The sequence below is a fragment of the Solanum lycopersicum genome, chromosome 9 (assembly GCF_036512215.1).
Source record: "Solanum lycopersicum chromosome 9, SLM_r2.1".
In the NCBI taxonomy this organism is placed as follows: Eukaryota; Viridiplantae; Streptophyta; class Magnoliopsida; order Solanales; family Solanaceae; genus Solanum; species Solanum lycopersicum.
In genome coordinates this window covers 3022599-3037278 of record NC_090808.1, presented here as the reverse complement: position 1 = coordinate 3037278, position 14680 = coordinate 3022599, and the positions used below count along the sequence as shown (strand labels likewise).

Sequence of the window (14680 nt, the reverse complement as noted above, 5' to 3'; positions counted from 1 at the left end):
TGTTTTAGATCGATTATGTGTCGATTTATGTAATGATTGTTATGTGTATTGACTGACTGTGACCATCAAGACTCAAACACGTGAAAAGAAATCATCGAATGTTATTGTGTGTTTGTTGAAACTTGAACTTTGAGATATTCGATATCGGGTAAAACCATTTTAAAGTTGGATTAATCTGAATTTGGGCGGTTCATTTTTAACTTGGGGAAATAAATTGATTGCTATCACATGTGAATCAGTTTTCAAAGCTTAAACTAGAGACCTTCAATTGACAATGAATATTACTTGCCAGTTACCGCTCATCTTGAATTGTTGTATTTTTCTTTTTTATTTATTTATTTCTATCTTTAATGTACAATATCTCTATTGGAATCACAAACTAATATTCATATTTAAGTTGCATAATATTTAAAATTTGTAGTTAAAGATTGAGCAAAAGCTTTGAAATCAGAATTTTTTAAAATGTCAAAAAAAAGTATTTTCATTTTAAATTATTCACAATTCAAAAGCAATTCTATTTTATATTTTATAAAACTAAACATAATTTGAATTTTTAAATATTATTTTTAAGTTTTGAAAATGTCTACTAAAAGTTAAGAGTATTTCTATTGTAAAGCATTTTGATGGGATATTCTTTTAGTTCTATTAATTTGTCATCATATACACTTATACTTTAAAAAGATGTCAATAAATATCTTGATTTTAAATGTCACTTGAATGAGTTGAAAAGTATAAACTTTGGCTTTGCTATTAAATCAAAACTCATTTTACTAATCCAAACTTGTGATGGGGTATTTGCCAATTTTGTTTATCCGAATTAATTAATTTAAATTTATTCTGATGAAATAATTTAGTGATGTAAAAAAATAAATACATTGTTTATAATTAAGTGATAAATGTCTATATACTAATATATGTCATATATCAATCAATTTAATATAATCATCATTTAGTATGAGCAAGTCAATGTTAGACACTTTCTTTTGCTATATGATATGATAACATGAAGAGAATGAAATGCACAAATCGAGGTACGAATCAAATAATTATCTCATCAATAAATAAAAATCGAAGTTTACCCTCTATCTATATTTTTGCTACTTATACTTGTTTCATTTTATTTTTTTCTCGTCACTAAAAGTGCTACCTGGAGATCTAAATGTTGACATGCATATTTGACTGCATCTTGTAAAGTTTCACAAAATCTTAATATTTACACTTATACTCTCTCTATATGGTGTTTATGTATATTGATCAAGTTGACATGCATATTTTATGCGTTATCTGATACTTTTTTCGAAGTTGACTTATTCATATTCACGTAAAAAAAATAATTGATAGGTGAAACATTCCCTACACCAAAGGCAAATTCATATTTATGGTTTAAGTTATAAATTTTTAGACTTCAATTAAAATGGTATGAAACTGGAAAAATGTTATTGAGTTGGGCCTATTTTTAAAAGAGAAAATTATATATAATAGCAAATTATTAATTCAAATAAAATGCTACAAATATACTTTGAGTTAATTGTACCCTATAACAAACTATAGCTTTTTGCGCCACAATCCTTGGTGGAATCTCGCTCGCCACTTTCGTTTGGTGGCAATCTCGCTCGCCTCTCTCACTTTTTATAAAAAAACAAACGTATGAAACGCGTTTGTATTTGTATAAAGCGGGAGGAAATTGTACAAATATATATAATTCTGTTCCCTCACCCAGATCTCGCTTGACACTCTCCCTGATCTCGCTCGCCATCCTCGCCTCTCTCGCTTATACAAACAGAAATGAAATGTATAAATTGTGTTTCTATTTCTATAAAGCGAGAGAAAAATGTATATATACATGCAAATATATATATTTTAGTCCTATACACTTGTAATTATACAATAAAAATACTCCCCTGGCCTGTTTCTTTTGCCTTTCTCTCTTTCTCGTTTTATACAAATTCAAATTGTATATAATTTCTCTCTTTTTCGTTTTGTACAATTCGATTCAATTGTATATTTCCTAACCAAGTCTTTTTTGCGTTTCTCTCTTTCTCATTTTATACAAATTCAAATTGTATATAAGCGTCTTATACACTTATAATTATACAATACAAATATTTATCTGCCCAAGTCTCTTTTGCCTTTCTCTCTTTCTCGTTTTATACAAATTCAAAAGATCGCGCACTATAAAGCTATTTAAAGGTGGTGCTCTCAACAACAAAAATTTCATACCTCATATTCGGATCAAAACTTTTGATTAAGGGTGAATCAGTTCCTTACTTGTCACATTCTATGAGCTTGACATTTTCGATGAAGTAACACCCTATTGGCCATGGACTTGTGGGCTTACTTTGTGAACCCGGACTATCCAGGTTAACCCAAATTATGTTTGATTTAACTTTAAATTAACATTACTACACTAAACTAATTAATCTTAATGTATACATTTTATCTCTTTCTCGTTTTATACAATTCACTTCAATTATATATGTATAGCGAATTATATATATATATATATATATATATATATATATATTTGTTATAGAACACAATTATTCAAACTTTCTGTAATATATAAATATGAATTTTATGTTTATTATATGTGAGAGTTGCTCGTTTTAAAACGTGCTATTTGAATTGGTCCATTAATTTATTCAAAAATGTTTTTGAGTTGGGCCATTAATTTAAATTTATTCTCTTTTTGTACCTTATTTAATATACAAAAATACATTATATTTATACAAAGTTATTGATACTTTAATATAAGATATCTAAATCATGAAAACAAAATACATGGTCCTTTATGTGATGGTACCTTTGCATCGATCGTGTTATAATATGCCAATTACGTTCATATCATTTGAGTTAAATGAGTGAATCTTTTTTATAAAGGTAATAAATGGAACACTTTGATCATATATATTGAATCCACACAAACATGTTTAATTTATCTATTTGATATAATTTGATTGATTGAATTTGAATTCGAAAATTGTAAAATTTATTTATCAAGATGATAATTTTTATCGTATTTTTTTATTCTCAAGAATTTCAAATCGAAACAATTAAAGATAAAATAGTCTGGACCGTTATCATATAGTTTTCTCATAAAATCTCAAATTATGCAAATTTTTTTAGACCGTAATCTAAATAGTTCATAAATAACCAGAGAAATAAAAAGCTAATCAATTGCTAAATAATTACCCGGAAAATGATTCCCACAAATATTATAAATAAATCTTTATTTGTTTTTAATTACTTGTATATTTTTAAATGTAAAACTTAAAAGAATAATAATTGACATGATACGTTTGTCAATTTTATTTTTTCAAAATTAATTTAATTAAGATATAATAGATAAAATAATTATTCATATGCCAATTTAAATAAGCAAAAGAAAAAAATTTAACAACTAATTAGACATACCTACTATTATATGGTGTATTTTTTTTAAAAAAAGAATTTACCATTAATTACCAATAACTTTACTAATTTTATAAGCCACCTCAAATAGATGATGTGTAAGCATGTAATTGGTCTGATGAAGTCAATATACCAATTGGAATGAGACTTATCATATTGGTCAAAATTAACAAACTTTAATGTTCCAAAAAATTAACATATACATGCAACAATTTTAGGAATAATAACATCTCTGGTCCTTTAATTATTTAAATATTTTTAATTTCACCTCTCGTAATATATAACTTTATCTATTTAATTTTAAATCAATTAAAATATGTATTTCTTACTTTTTATAAAAAAAAGAAGAGTTTAGAATTAGATTTTTTAGAAGGTCAATTAATTTAGTAATATATTTTTAATTTTATATTTTATATAAGATATATTAAAACTATATAGTAATATGAACGCATATATTTTTTCTACTCAAATTATTAATGGTCATAACTCATAGGTGGTCGATGTTACTATTAAAATAACGTAATATACAAGTTTAACATAACACGAGTCATTAAGCGAGTAATATTTATAGTTTTGGGGTCAAAACATATATAAGGAATATTTTGAGATAAATTGAATAATAAAGGTAACTCTGAGGTTATAATAGCAAATAACACAAAATTTGATATACGGAGTACTTCAGTTGAAAGCAAAGTGGAGCCGATCTAAATTTGCTCAATTTTAAGCCGCCTAAATCGGCCCGGTAGCTGCTTCACGATTTTGCGCTACTCCGGCGACCGTGGGATTATCTCCGGCGAACTTCTGTCGACTTACAACATTGGCGATCTGCATTCACGGTGAGTCAATTCCTTCGTTTCCGTTTATATATGATTCAGTTTTGGTAGGGCAAACAAATAGGAGTAGCCTTTCGTTTCTATTTTGATGCAGTTTGCTAGGTCAAACAAATACATGATATTTTTATTCAAATGTATATTAAACTGATGAATTGATCTTTGATATCGAGCTATTTTTCGTTAGTAGGATTGATGAAGTTGGAAACGTAAATAGGCGTGAATTTGTAAATTTCTGTTCAATTTAGGTTAAATTTGAATAATAGTTTTTTCCGTTGAATTGGAGGTTCATCATATTCAGGAGTATTTGTAGTACGTTTTTTTTTTTTAGCTCATTTGGTGAATGGTATAAGTGTCCATAAAGTTCGAATAGACAATTTATTTAATTCTTTGGTAGCCGTGGTGTCTGGCCAGCTTGTGCGCACCTAGGTTAATTCCATGGTGTATCTACCACCTCTTACATGCAATAAGTGTCAGTAAACTTTGTCTAACCAAAGCTAAGACAGGAGAAAAGAAGTCACTTGGTGTTTTTTTGTGTGTTGTGGTTTGAACTTGAGACCTCGAACTTCTCAACTCAGCTCATTGACAACTAGGTTACAGCCTTGGGTGCTTGGAACAAATAATTTATTGGAAGTAGATAGGGAACTTCTGCAATTTGTTAACATCTTGCTAGCTTGTTTATGATGGATCAGAATTGCACTCAGCGTAGTTCTGCTGAACTTTTCATGATGAAAATACTTGAAGTTGAACCAATATGTACATTTTTGTAGTTAATGTTGTTCTGCAGTTTTGAACTACTGTTTTGTCCTTGAGTTGGATGCTGTCATGATCTTATATTTGACGAGTTATGCTCAATCGAAACAGGCATTTCAGAAGTATATCAAGCTTAGCTCAACTTAGCTGAACTTGTCATGATATAAGGCAGAGTTTGAGAAAGTTTGGTTCGAAGTTAATGAATTTTCGAAATTATATATTAAGGCTGGTTCGAGCCCATTTTGGATGTATTGTACTCTAATAAGAATCACCATTTCAGGAGTGTCTGCTAGATTCTAAGAAAAATTCAATATGGGGGCTTCTGAAGAGAACAGCGCACTTTTCCCCATCTTTGTCTTGACTTTAATGGCTTTGCCATTAGTACCTTATACTATAGTCAATTTATTTGGTGCTTTCAAGAAAAAGGCTGCCAAAATCAACTGCCAGTGTTCAGTCTGTGTTCGGTCGGGGAAGTATCACAAATCAATATTCAGGCGGGCAAGTTTCTGCATACCCTAGTTTCTGGGTTTTAATATTGAAGTTGAATTCTGTAATCGGATTTATATAATTTTACTTCTGATTTTCAGATTTCAAACTTCTCAACATACAGTAATCTGACCCTTGTACTTCTGTGGGTCGTCATGGCTGTTCTAGTGTATTACATCAAGCATATCAGCACTGAGGTAATTGCTGTTTGTCTGGTTCTTCTTCTTAAACTTGATGTCCATGTTTTTGTTGGTAATGCAAGCGTGTGGCGGCCCCTTTCCAAGAACTCCTTAAGTTGAAAAAAAGATAATATTGGTACTAATATTTGCAGAAAATGTGATATGTTTTTTCGTCTATATGTGCAAATTTATCAGAGTTTAGGTGTTCTTGTGCTTTTAAGCTACCTTTGAATGGGACTTAATTTGGTTTTATTTTATAAATGATTGTTTGCATGTTCTTAAATCTAGTGCTGTCTTCAACAGTACATCACTTGTGTTCTTAAATTTCTTAGTGTTTGTCTCCGTAGGTCATTTTTGTTAATTCTTCGAATTCACACATCATAAATGTGTTACTTACACAAGCAATGAGGTATTCTTTTAGTGATGTCAAATTCTCATGGTTATATATAGTTTTATATATATATATATATATATAAAATAAGTTCAAGTTCCATTGGTCCTAAGAATGCATTATTATGAGCACCACTTTATCAACCTTCACACTGGCCTCTTGGATTTCAATTGTACATAGTTTAAACATTTTATTCTGTAGGTCCAAATATTTGAGCCATTCAGTATCCTTGGACTGGAACATGGAGCTTCTGACTCTGAAATAAAGAAGGCGTATCGGAGACTTTCCATTCAGTATCATCCCGATAAAAATCCAGATCCAGGTTGAACACACAGCTATCATGTGTTCATATCTAGGTATTACTGTGATGAGCTATATTTGCAGCCACTTGGCCATGACTATTTATCTCTTATATTGCAGAGGCACACTCATACTTTGTTGAGTTCATCTCAAAGGCTTATCAGGCTCTAACGGATCCGATATCTAGGGAAAATTTTGAAAAATATGGCCATCCCGATGGACGGCAGGTAATTCCACTTCTATCATCGTCAGTGGTGGATCCAAGATCTGAAGGTCGTGGGTGCTTCACCTTTTTAAACATAGAATCATTAAGTTCACTTAGTATAAGTGCAAGAACTATTTGAACGCAATCGTGAAAAAAATGAGAAATTTATGTTTAATATTACCATCACAAAAGAAACATCAAGTCACAAATTGTAATTGTACTCTATGACTTCTCGTAGTTTGAAATTAAAATGAGTATTAATAACATTGCTTGCTCTTGCGAATATCTTGAGCTTTACATAGTGAATTAAACAACTTTAGAAATTTATAAAAGTCATTTATTATGTTGTTTGGATGAGAAAATTTGCAATTCCTTGGAGAGTGGGTGGAACATGTAGTTCAAAAAGTTAAAAGAGTATGTGGCTACAAACCACGGCGGCGGAATCTTCGGCACAAATTACGATTGTACTCAAAAGATTTTTTCCATATTTTGAAATTGAAATAAATAAGACTATTTTTTTTCCAGAGAGACTATTCTTGCTAATTCTGAACTTCTCAGTTGCAAATATTGTTTTAGAAACTATTCAAGTCTTAAGAAGGTTTATTGAAGTCTTTTGAATGCCGATTTTTCTCTTTCTTTGGTAAGTCAGCAAAAATAAACTATAAATCTAGAATTAGGGGAAGAAAATTGCAATAGAAAAAAGATCTACTTCTGGAGAATCGAGCACACGACCTGTGGTACCGCTACTTCCGCACCTGGCTGCTAACCAAGGAGGCACATCCAACAGTTATTTCTGAGTGCTTACTAATTAATTTCTAGGTTTCACAGTATTTCTATTATACGTATATGTATTTCACGCCGAGTTCAATGGGTGGTCGAGCACCCACAAGGTTCTATGTGGGTCCCCACATGATCATCGTCATGTGGATTTGGGGGTCGGAGGACATGAAATGCCACATCGCATCATTCTGCTTTTTGTCCGAGACATGATCTCTTCATTTGTGAGGAATGTACTCATTTTTAATAAATCTTTTTTTCTCTTTTTGTGTTTCCTACAGGGGCTTCAAATGGGCATTGCCCTCCCGCAGTTCCTTCTCAACATTGATGGAGCATCTGAAGGAATACTGTTGCTTGGAATTGTTGGAGTCTGTATAATTCTGCCCTTGACAGTTTCTGTTATATACTTGTCTAGGTCATCAAAATATACTGGAAACTACGTCATGCACTCGACATTAGCAGCATATTACCACTTAATGAAACCTTCTTTAGCTCCAAGGTATGTGAGAAAAATAGTCTATTTTGCTTTCTATTTGAGGACATACACATTTAAGTTTGTAGATAGCTTCATAATATTGAAAATCACATTTTCTCGCTGAAATGTTGTCGAAATGTAATGGTTGCATAGCCATGTTTTGGTTTCTAGTTTATCTTCTTGAATCAAATAATTCTCTCTTCCCTTCAACTATGCAGTAGTCGTTGCTTTTCTGGATGATGTTGCCTTTATTTACTCCATTCTGTCTCTTCTAATGTTGCTTCAATGATGCAGCAAGGTCATGGATGTTTTCATTAAGGCTTCTGAATTCATGGATATTCCTGTTCGTCGGTCTGACGAAGAACCTCTGCAGAGACTGTTTGTCCTGGTTAGAAGTGAGCTAAATCTGGATCTTAAGAATATTCGCCAAGAACAGGCTAAATTTTGGAAGCAGCATCCTGCTTTAGTAAAGGTATGAGTGGTCTCTCCTCTTTTTCCAAGGTCAAAAGGCCTTGTCAAAACTGTCCTCGTTTTTTTTTTTGGTGAAAAGAAAATATGGCTAGAAGTACTTTTCTGCTCGCAGACTGAATTGTTGCTTCAAACACAATTGACACGTGAGACGGCAGCCTTGTCTCCAACTTTACAGCGTGATTTCAGACGTGTGCTTGAACTTGCACCTCGGCTTCTGGAAGAATTGATGAAGGTATCACCATTCTTTCTGTTTGTAGTCCTATTACTACTGTCAGTGCTTGGTTTCTTTTTGATAAGGTTATTGGTAGCGTTGCTTTTCATTTACTGCTTGCATGGTATAGGTGGTAACTGACTCATTAGAAAAGGAAAATTTTCACTAACAAGTTGGGAAATATTTATAGGATGACGAGCTGTTTTAGAAAAAGGGTTAAAGGGGAAAATCATTATGTTATTATCTTTAAAATGGTTATTGATCTAAATGTTTATGATATAGCTGACTGATCTTACCGAAAGAAGAGGTTCATGGTATTAACTAGTTAGCAAAGATGCATATATATTTATATATATAATGCAAGGTTTCTTCCAGTTCGAACTAAACCCCGTGAGTGTTTTTTTCCTTGGCATATCTGGCATTATTTTCTTGACTTGTAGGAGCAGCAGGAACGAGTTGGTAACCAGATTGGTGTCACTTGTTCTGCGGATTGGGTTTTAATGCATTTTTGTTTCGGCTGTAGGATTAAGAAAAATGAGAAGTTAATTTGAAAACATATACATGGGTGGGGGGTAGAGCAGATACATACAAACAAATTAAACAGCTAGTGGCACTCACTCTGCTCAGCCAAATCTGTCACCATATGCAACCATTCCCCTTCCCCCACCTTTTTCTTTATCAGATCAGTACTCACTCTACTCCTATAAATATATAACACTACACTCTCATCATCACAATTACATACATACATTTTTTTTCCTCCTCTTCTTCCTTCTTAGTTGAAGTTCCCCTTCTCCTTTCTCCCTTTCTCTCACTCAACAGATCTATCTGGTCTGATACGACCCAGTACACTATTCGACTCGAAGTGGAGGACTATCTAGATTAGGATGAGGATTCAATATTTCGTGATAGTTATCATGGATTGAAAAGGGACCGCCCGGAAATAGAGAACCAAGCTCCTTTCTGATCCATTCATTTCTGCAAGCAGGGAGGATCCAGAGCGTTGCCCCCTCCTATTCGAGGCCGGATGGCCGCGCCCCACAAGCACCCAACCTTCCTTTTTGTACGGAAATAACTAGAATATATCGCTATACAACATCAATGGTGTTCTATAGAAATATACTGTGAGATAGTTTAAACAGAAGACTTGGTCTGACTAGAAAGGAAAAAACTTAAAAAGCTAGCTATGAGATTGCGTACCAAGGTATTTATGATCTTAAATAAGCTTCCAATGTGATAGAGTTAATTATATATCACATAGAAGTATCATTTATGAAAAGACCAAATATGTGAAATAATCCAAAAAAATTCCTCGCATCAAATTAAGAAGTTTGTAACTAACCTACCTCTTTTTAAATCCACTGATTCAATGGTGTTATCAAGTATCTTTATTTACAAGAGTAATTGTTAGTTTCATCACTTTCACGTTTGATAATGTATAAAATTTTATAGAAGTTCCCATAACCGCTATATATAAAATGGATCACACTCATTTGTTTGAACCAAAATAAGGTCCCATTTTTACTCGCTTAAGTATGGGCATGTTGGATTAGGACCTGTTTTTTTCTAAACCCATTTTTAACTCGCTCATTTGCCACCACTAGTATAATACGAAACCAGATGCTAATACTAATAGCTAAGTCTAGTTCTGAATTAAATTGGATTTAACTTCAATCATGTGAGTTAATGCACTTCTTCAGCATCATTTTGTAAAAGAAATGCACTTCTTCAACATCATATAATGGACCTGATGTTCAGGGGACTATTGGACATATTGTTGAAGCCCTTTCAAATTTGGTAACGTCTACACTGGGTTTTAGGACCAACTTGATTCATTTCAGTATTACTCTTGTTACTGTATGAAGTAAGCATAATATATCAGCAAATGTCTGGAGCATAATTAACTATAAGTAAAATAACACACATAGTATGAAATAGGAGAAAGAAGACGGAGGGAGGGAAATGAGAATAATGTACTACTATGTCAAAAAAGTAGGCACATTCTAAAATTGTGAAGATATGGCAATACATAATGTCTAGGTAATGAAGTAACACACAAGCAATGTCCCGTAAATAGTCTAAACAGTGGCTTGGTATTGGATCGTTCAGAGACATCCAATTTATTATGTTTTTCTTTGAGCTGGGCTTGGGAAAGGGGAGCGCCAATGGCGTTATATGACATGGATAAGACTGTTCAGCTTTTCATTCTTCTTGTGCTCTGTTCTTTTAATCTATATCAAGTCCATATGTCCTGTATTTTTTGTTGCTTAACATAATATGAGTTTCTATGGTAATGGAGGGAGTTTGTGTTGTTGCATGCAGATGGCTATTATTCCACGTCCTCCAGTGGGGCATGGATGGCTAAGACCTGCAATAGGAGTGGTGGAACTGTCTCAGAGTATTGTTCAAGTTAGTTTTTCTAGAGACCAGTACTCTTCTGAAAGATTATCACTAGTTTCTACAGCATTATGTGCAACTGTGCTTACCCGTCTTATCAGCATATTTCTTATCGTTTTCTTCTCTTTTTCCCTATTCCAGCAGAATGCAAGAAAATTAAATTTTGTGATAAATTGTGGGATATCATCTGGTGTACCTTAACCATGATTTTGACTGTGATCATCCTCTAATGGCTCTATGTTTTTCTGCTTAAAGTATTCAATCATATTATCTATAGACATAATTATGGATACATATTCATATGGGCATCATTGCAAATTCTTGTTTAGTGTCAAATATTGTTGAGTTTCATGCATTAAGATAATAAGGTCAATTTCTTGTCAGCATTCATTTTATTTCTCAGTTGTTTCGATGAGGATTTTATGCACAAAATTTTAACTTCTGACAGCTATTTGTTTGGGAGTCGGAGGCTGTTTTCATCCCTTCTAAAAAAGTTTAGGACCTAGGAAGTCCAATGAACTACTCAAATTCATTTACTTACAAAGCTGGCATTGTTTTTCTTTCCTACTCTCATTTCTAACGCACTTAACTGTTATTGATTCAGGCAGTACCTCTCAGCGCAAGGAAAGCAGCAGGTGGATCCAGTGAAGGGTATGCACCATTTTTGCAGCTGCCACACTTTAGCGAGGCTGTCGTTAAAAAGATAGCAAGAAAGGTTGCAATTATTGCTTTTCATCTCTACCTCAAATTTCCTAATCACATCTGCTTCTTATTGAATGTTGGAATGGAGTTTGTTGTTAATCATCTATATTGCATCTCTGATTGGTTTGTTGGTGGTGTTTGGGAAGTTTTTGCCTTCTTATGGTTTTAAATTTTCGTTGAATTCTATAGTTAGTCCCGTTGACATAACTCAAAAAGAGGTCTTGAGTAGAGACGATCCAAAATGTGTTGAGATTAATAAAGAATAAAACAACAGACTTTGAGTGTACAGGATGTTGATTTTCCATTACAGAGGATTGTTAGTTGTAGCTGCTTATCTGAACTTGTCTCTATACAGTGTTCTTAAGATAGTACTTCGGTTTATCCAAATATTTTGTCTGCAATAATTTTTACTCTCCAATAATATTTATCAGGAAAATTTAATTTAAACTTAATAATGGTTGAATGTTTTGATTGATGCACTTAGCTGTATGGTGGTTACTTTCATGACTCCTCGGTATCATGAAAGATGCTCTGCTTCTTTTTTTGATCAAGTGGTGTTTTGACAATTTTGAGTTTACTGTTACACTTTTAGCATGTTACAAATTTATTCTTTCAATAGTTAAAGTTTGACATGTGCTTTGAGTGTGTCAGTGGCTAGTCTATGCAATGAATGCTTTCACTGTGAAGTCTTAATGACATCTCTAATCAGTTTCTTCTTTCTTTATTTCCTTGTGCAAAGTCTGAGAAACTGGTGTGAACCTGATTCACATTTATGGAACCATGAAAATCATAACTTTATGAGGTCTTTTGGGATTACCTTGGAATATTTATGTTAGTGGTGTTTCTCTTGTAGTCATAAGTATATCGTGGACTGTCCTAATTAATGAATTCAATATGTACATTGGTTGTGCGGCTTTCAGGTTAATTTATCCTGGAGTGTTAATTTTCCATGTTTCTATTCATACTGATGCAGCTTCTTCCTTTACCTGTGACGCGAATGGTGTGCAGCCTCTTTTTTTACCCCCTTTCATGTGGCAGCATGCTTGTATTCATTAGGAAGAATTAGCGCAGGCTTGTCAAGTGAAGCCTTTTGTTTTAAATATCCCTAACGCTTTTTTCTATGGACAGAAAGTTCGTACATTTCAAGACTTCCGTGACATGACCCCGGATGAACGTGCTGATCTGCTGACTCAAGTTGCTGGGTTCTCCAATGGTGAATCCCACGATGTGGAGATGGTTCTTGAAATGATGCCTTCAGTGACAATTGATATCACATGTGAGACTGAAGGTGAGGAGGGAATTCAAGAGGGTGACATCGTTACCATGCATGCTTGGGTCACTCTTAACCGTGGTAGTGGCTTGATACGCGCCCTTCCACATTGTCCATATTTTCCTTTTGACAAAGAGGAGAATTTCTGGCTGATGCTTGCGGACTCCTTTTCGAATGATGTGTGGCTCTCTCAGAAGGTTAGTTTCATGGATGAAGCTACATCGATAATTGCTGTATCAAAAACAATTCAGGAGTCAAAGGAAGGGTCTGGTGCAAGTGCAAGGGAAATAAATGTTGCTGTTAAAGAAGCAATTGAGAAAGTGAAAAATGGTTCAAGACTGGTAATGGGGAAGTTCCAAGCTCCAGCTGAAGGGAACTACAACTTGAGCTCTTTCTGCTTATGTGACTCTTGGATTGGTTGTGATGCAAAGTCGAATATAAAGTTAAAGGTTATGAAACGTAGCAGAGCTGGAACCAGAGGTGGTTTCGCAGCAGATGAGACTCCTGCCATGGAGGATGGAATTGAGGAGGACGAGGAAGAAGAAGAAGAGGATTTCGATGATTATGAAAGTGAATACAGCGAAGATGAAGACGATACAAAGGAAACAAAGAGTAAAGGAGCTGTGGCCAATGGCTCTGCCCATAACAAGGGCAACAGTTCAGGTTCTGATGAATCTGGTTCAGAAGCCGACTAACTTCCTTTCTTGGCTAGTTTTTGTTCTCCTAATTTCCCCGTTGACATGATATTCCAATTCTCCGGGGAGAAGACAAGACGAAACCAGTGAGAAAACATCCTCTCACTCCAAACGTTTGGGGAACTGGGGTCGTGGAGAGGCAGGTAAGAAGAAGAGTATTTAATAGTGTTTTATCCTCCTTTACATACTTTGGACCGTCTTTCTTCCGTTGATATACTTAGAACAGTTAGTACTGTAATTTGACATGAATAATAGCATTGTACTCTTTATAGAGCTTAAATTAGTCCTTTTTGGTCCGACTATAGATGGTTCTTGTCGTTATGACATTCATTTTTGCTTGTTATCGCATGCTTAAGCTACATGTTTATACAGTAATTGCTTTTCTTTTGGTGACTGCTTACGCTTAATTTACTTTGATTTGATTGTAAACCAAAATTAGTGGGGGTTTTCACTCACATTTTTCGTACTTGGGTCTGGTGATCTCACTAGCGACACTGTGTTAGTGTTCTCAATGTACCCGCTTTAATAAACTGCCTGGGTATATCTGCTAAAAAGAAAATATTAGAAGACATTTTTAATCTGCTTAAAAGTTGGTCAAGTTTATTCTTTTAGCTTTTGAGAATGTTTGGGAAAGTTGAAAGTAACTTTGAATTTTTTTTTAAATGACTTAAAAGAAGTTAAGAATAAAAGTGGGACTCCTACTTTTCAATTTTTTTGCTATAGTTCATTGATTTTTGATGATTAGAAATTTTGACATTATTTTTGTCGAATATTTTTGTGAATGTCCGTTAAGACCTTAGCTATGAAACATGTTGACCCTGATGGCCAAAGTGGTCCATTTACTAGGTTGAACGAGCCTCGGAGTCGATAAAATCCTCATATTGCTAATTTTTGTGTACTATAGTCCATTTACTTTTTGGTGATTTAGAACTTCGAAGTTATTTCTGCCAAAAATTTTCGCGGGAGTCCATTATGACCTTAGCTATGGAGTTGGTTGTCCGTGACAGCCAAAACGACCTATTTATAAGGTCAAAATGTACCTAAATAGGTAAGCCCCCTATTTTGCTGATTTTTTTGTGCTATAGTCCATGAATTTTTGGTGATTGTCAATTTCGACGTCATTTTTG

General features: G+C 33.6%; 1 protein-coding gene across 4 annotated transcripts; it reads left to right on the top strand.

The window, feature by feature from the left end:
- The first annotated feature begins 4029 nt into the window (after nucleotides 1–4029).
- On the top strand, nucleotides 4030–13855 carry LOC101268712 (dnaJ protein ERDJ2). 4 transcript variants are annotated; one of them, XM_010327632.4, is made up of 12 exons: nucleotides 4107–4247; nucleotides 5106–5182; nucleotides 5275–5492; nucleotides 5582–5677; nucleotides 6252–6372; nucleotides 6471–6577; nucleotides 7614–7831; nucleotides 8102–8279; nucleotides 8391–8510; nucleotides 10812–10898; nucleotides 11491–11601; nucleotides 12717–13855. In XM_010327632.4, the coding sequence occupies exons 3-12, from the start codon at nucleotides 5307–5309 to the stop codon at nucleotides 13551–13553; spliced, it is 2061 nt and encodes a 686-aa protein (XP_010325934.1). In that variant the 5' UTR covers nucleotides 4107–4247; nucleotides 5106–5182; nucleotides 5275–5306; the 3' UTR covers nucleotides 13554–13855. The 4 variants fall into 4 exon arrangements, with proteins under 4 accessions (XP_004246562.1, XP_010325934.1, XP_010325933.1 ...); XM_010327631.4 differs by having other exon boundaries at nucleotides 5106–5189; XM_010327633.4 differs by having other exon boundaries at nucleotides 4110–4247; nucleotides 5106–5177.
- Nucleotides 13856–14680: the final 825 nt, after the last annotated feature.

Bases quoted from the DNA above. Each gene is read 5' to 3' on its own strand.
- LOC101268712 (XM_004246514.5), top strand. From the start codon at position 5,307: ATGGGGGCTTCTGAAGAGAACAGCGCACTTTTCCCCATCTTTGTCTTG. The intron at 10,899-11,490 runs GTTAGTTTTTCT...TTATTGATTCAG, and splicing joins TGTCTCAGAGTATTGTTCAA to GCAGTACCTCTCAGCGCAAG. The intron at 11,602-12,716 runs GTTGCAATTATT...TTCTATGGACAG, and splicing joins TTAAAAAGATAGCAAGAAAG to AAAGTTCGTACATTTCAAGA.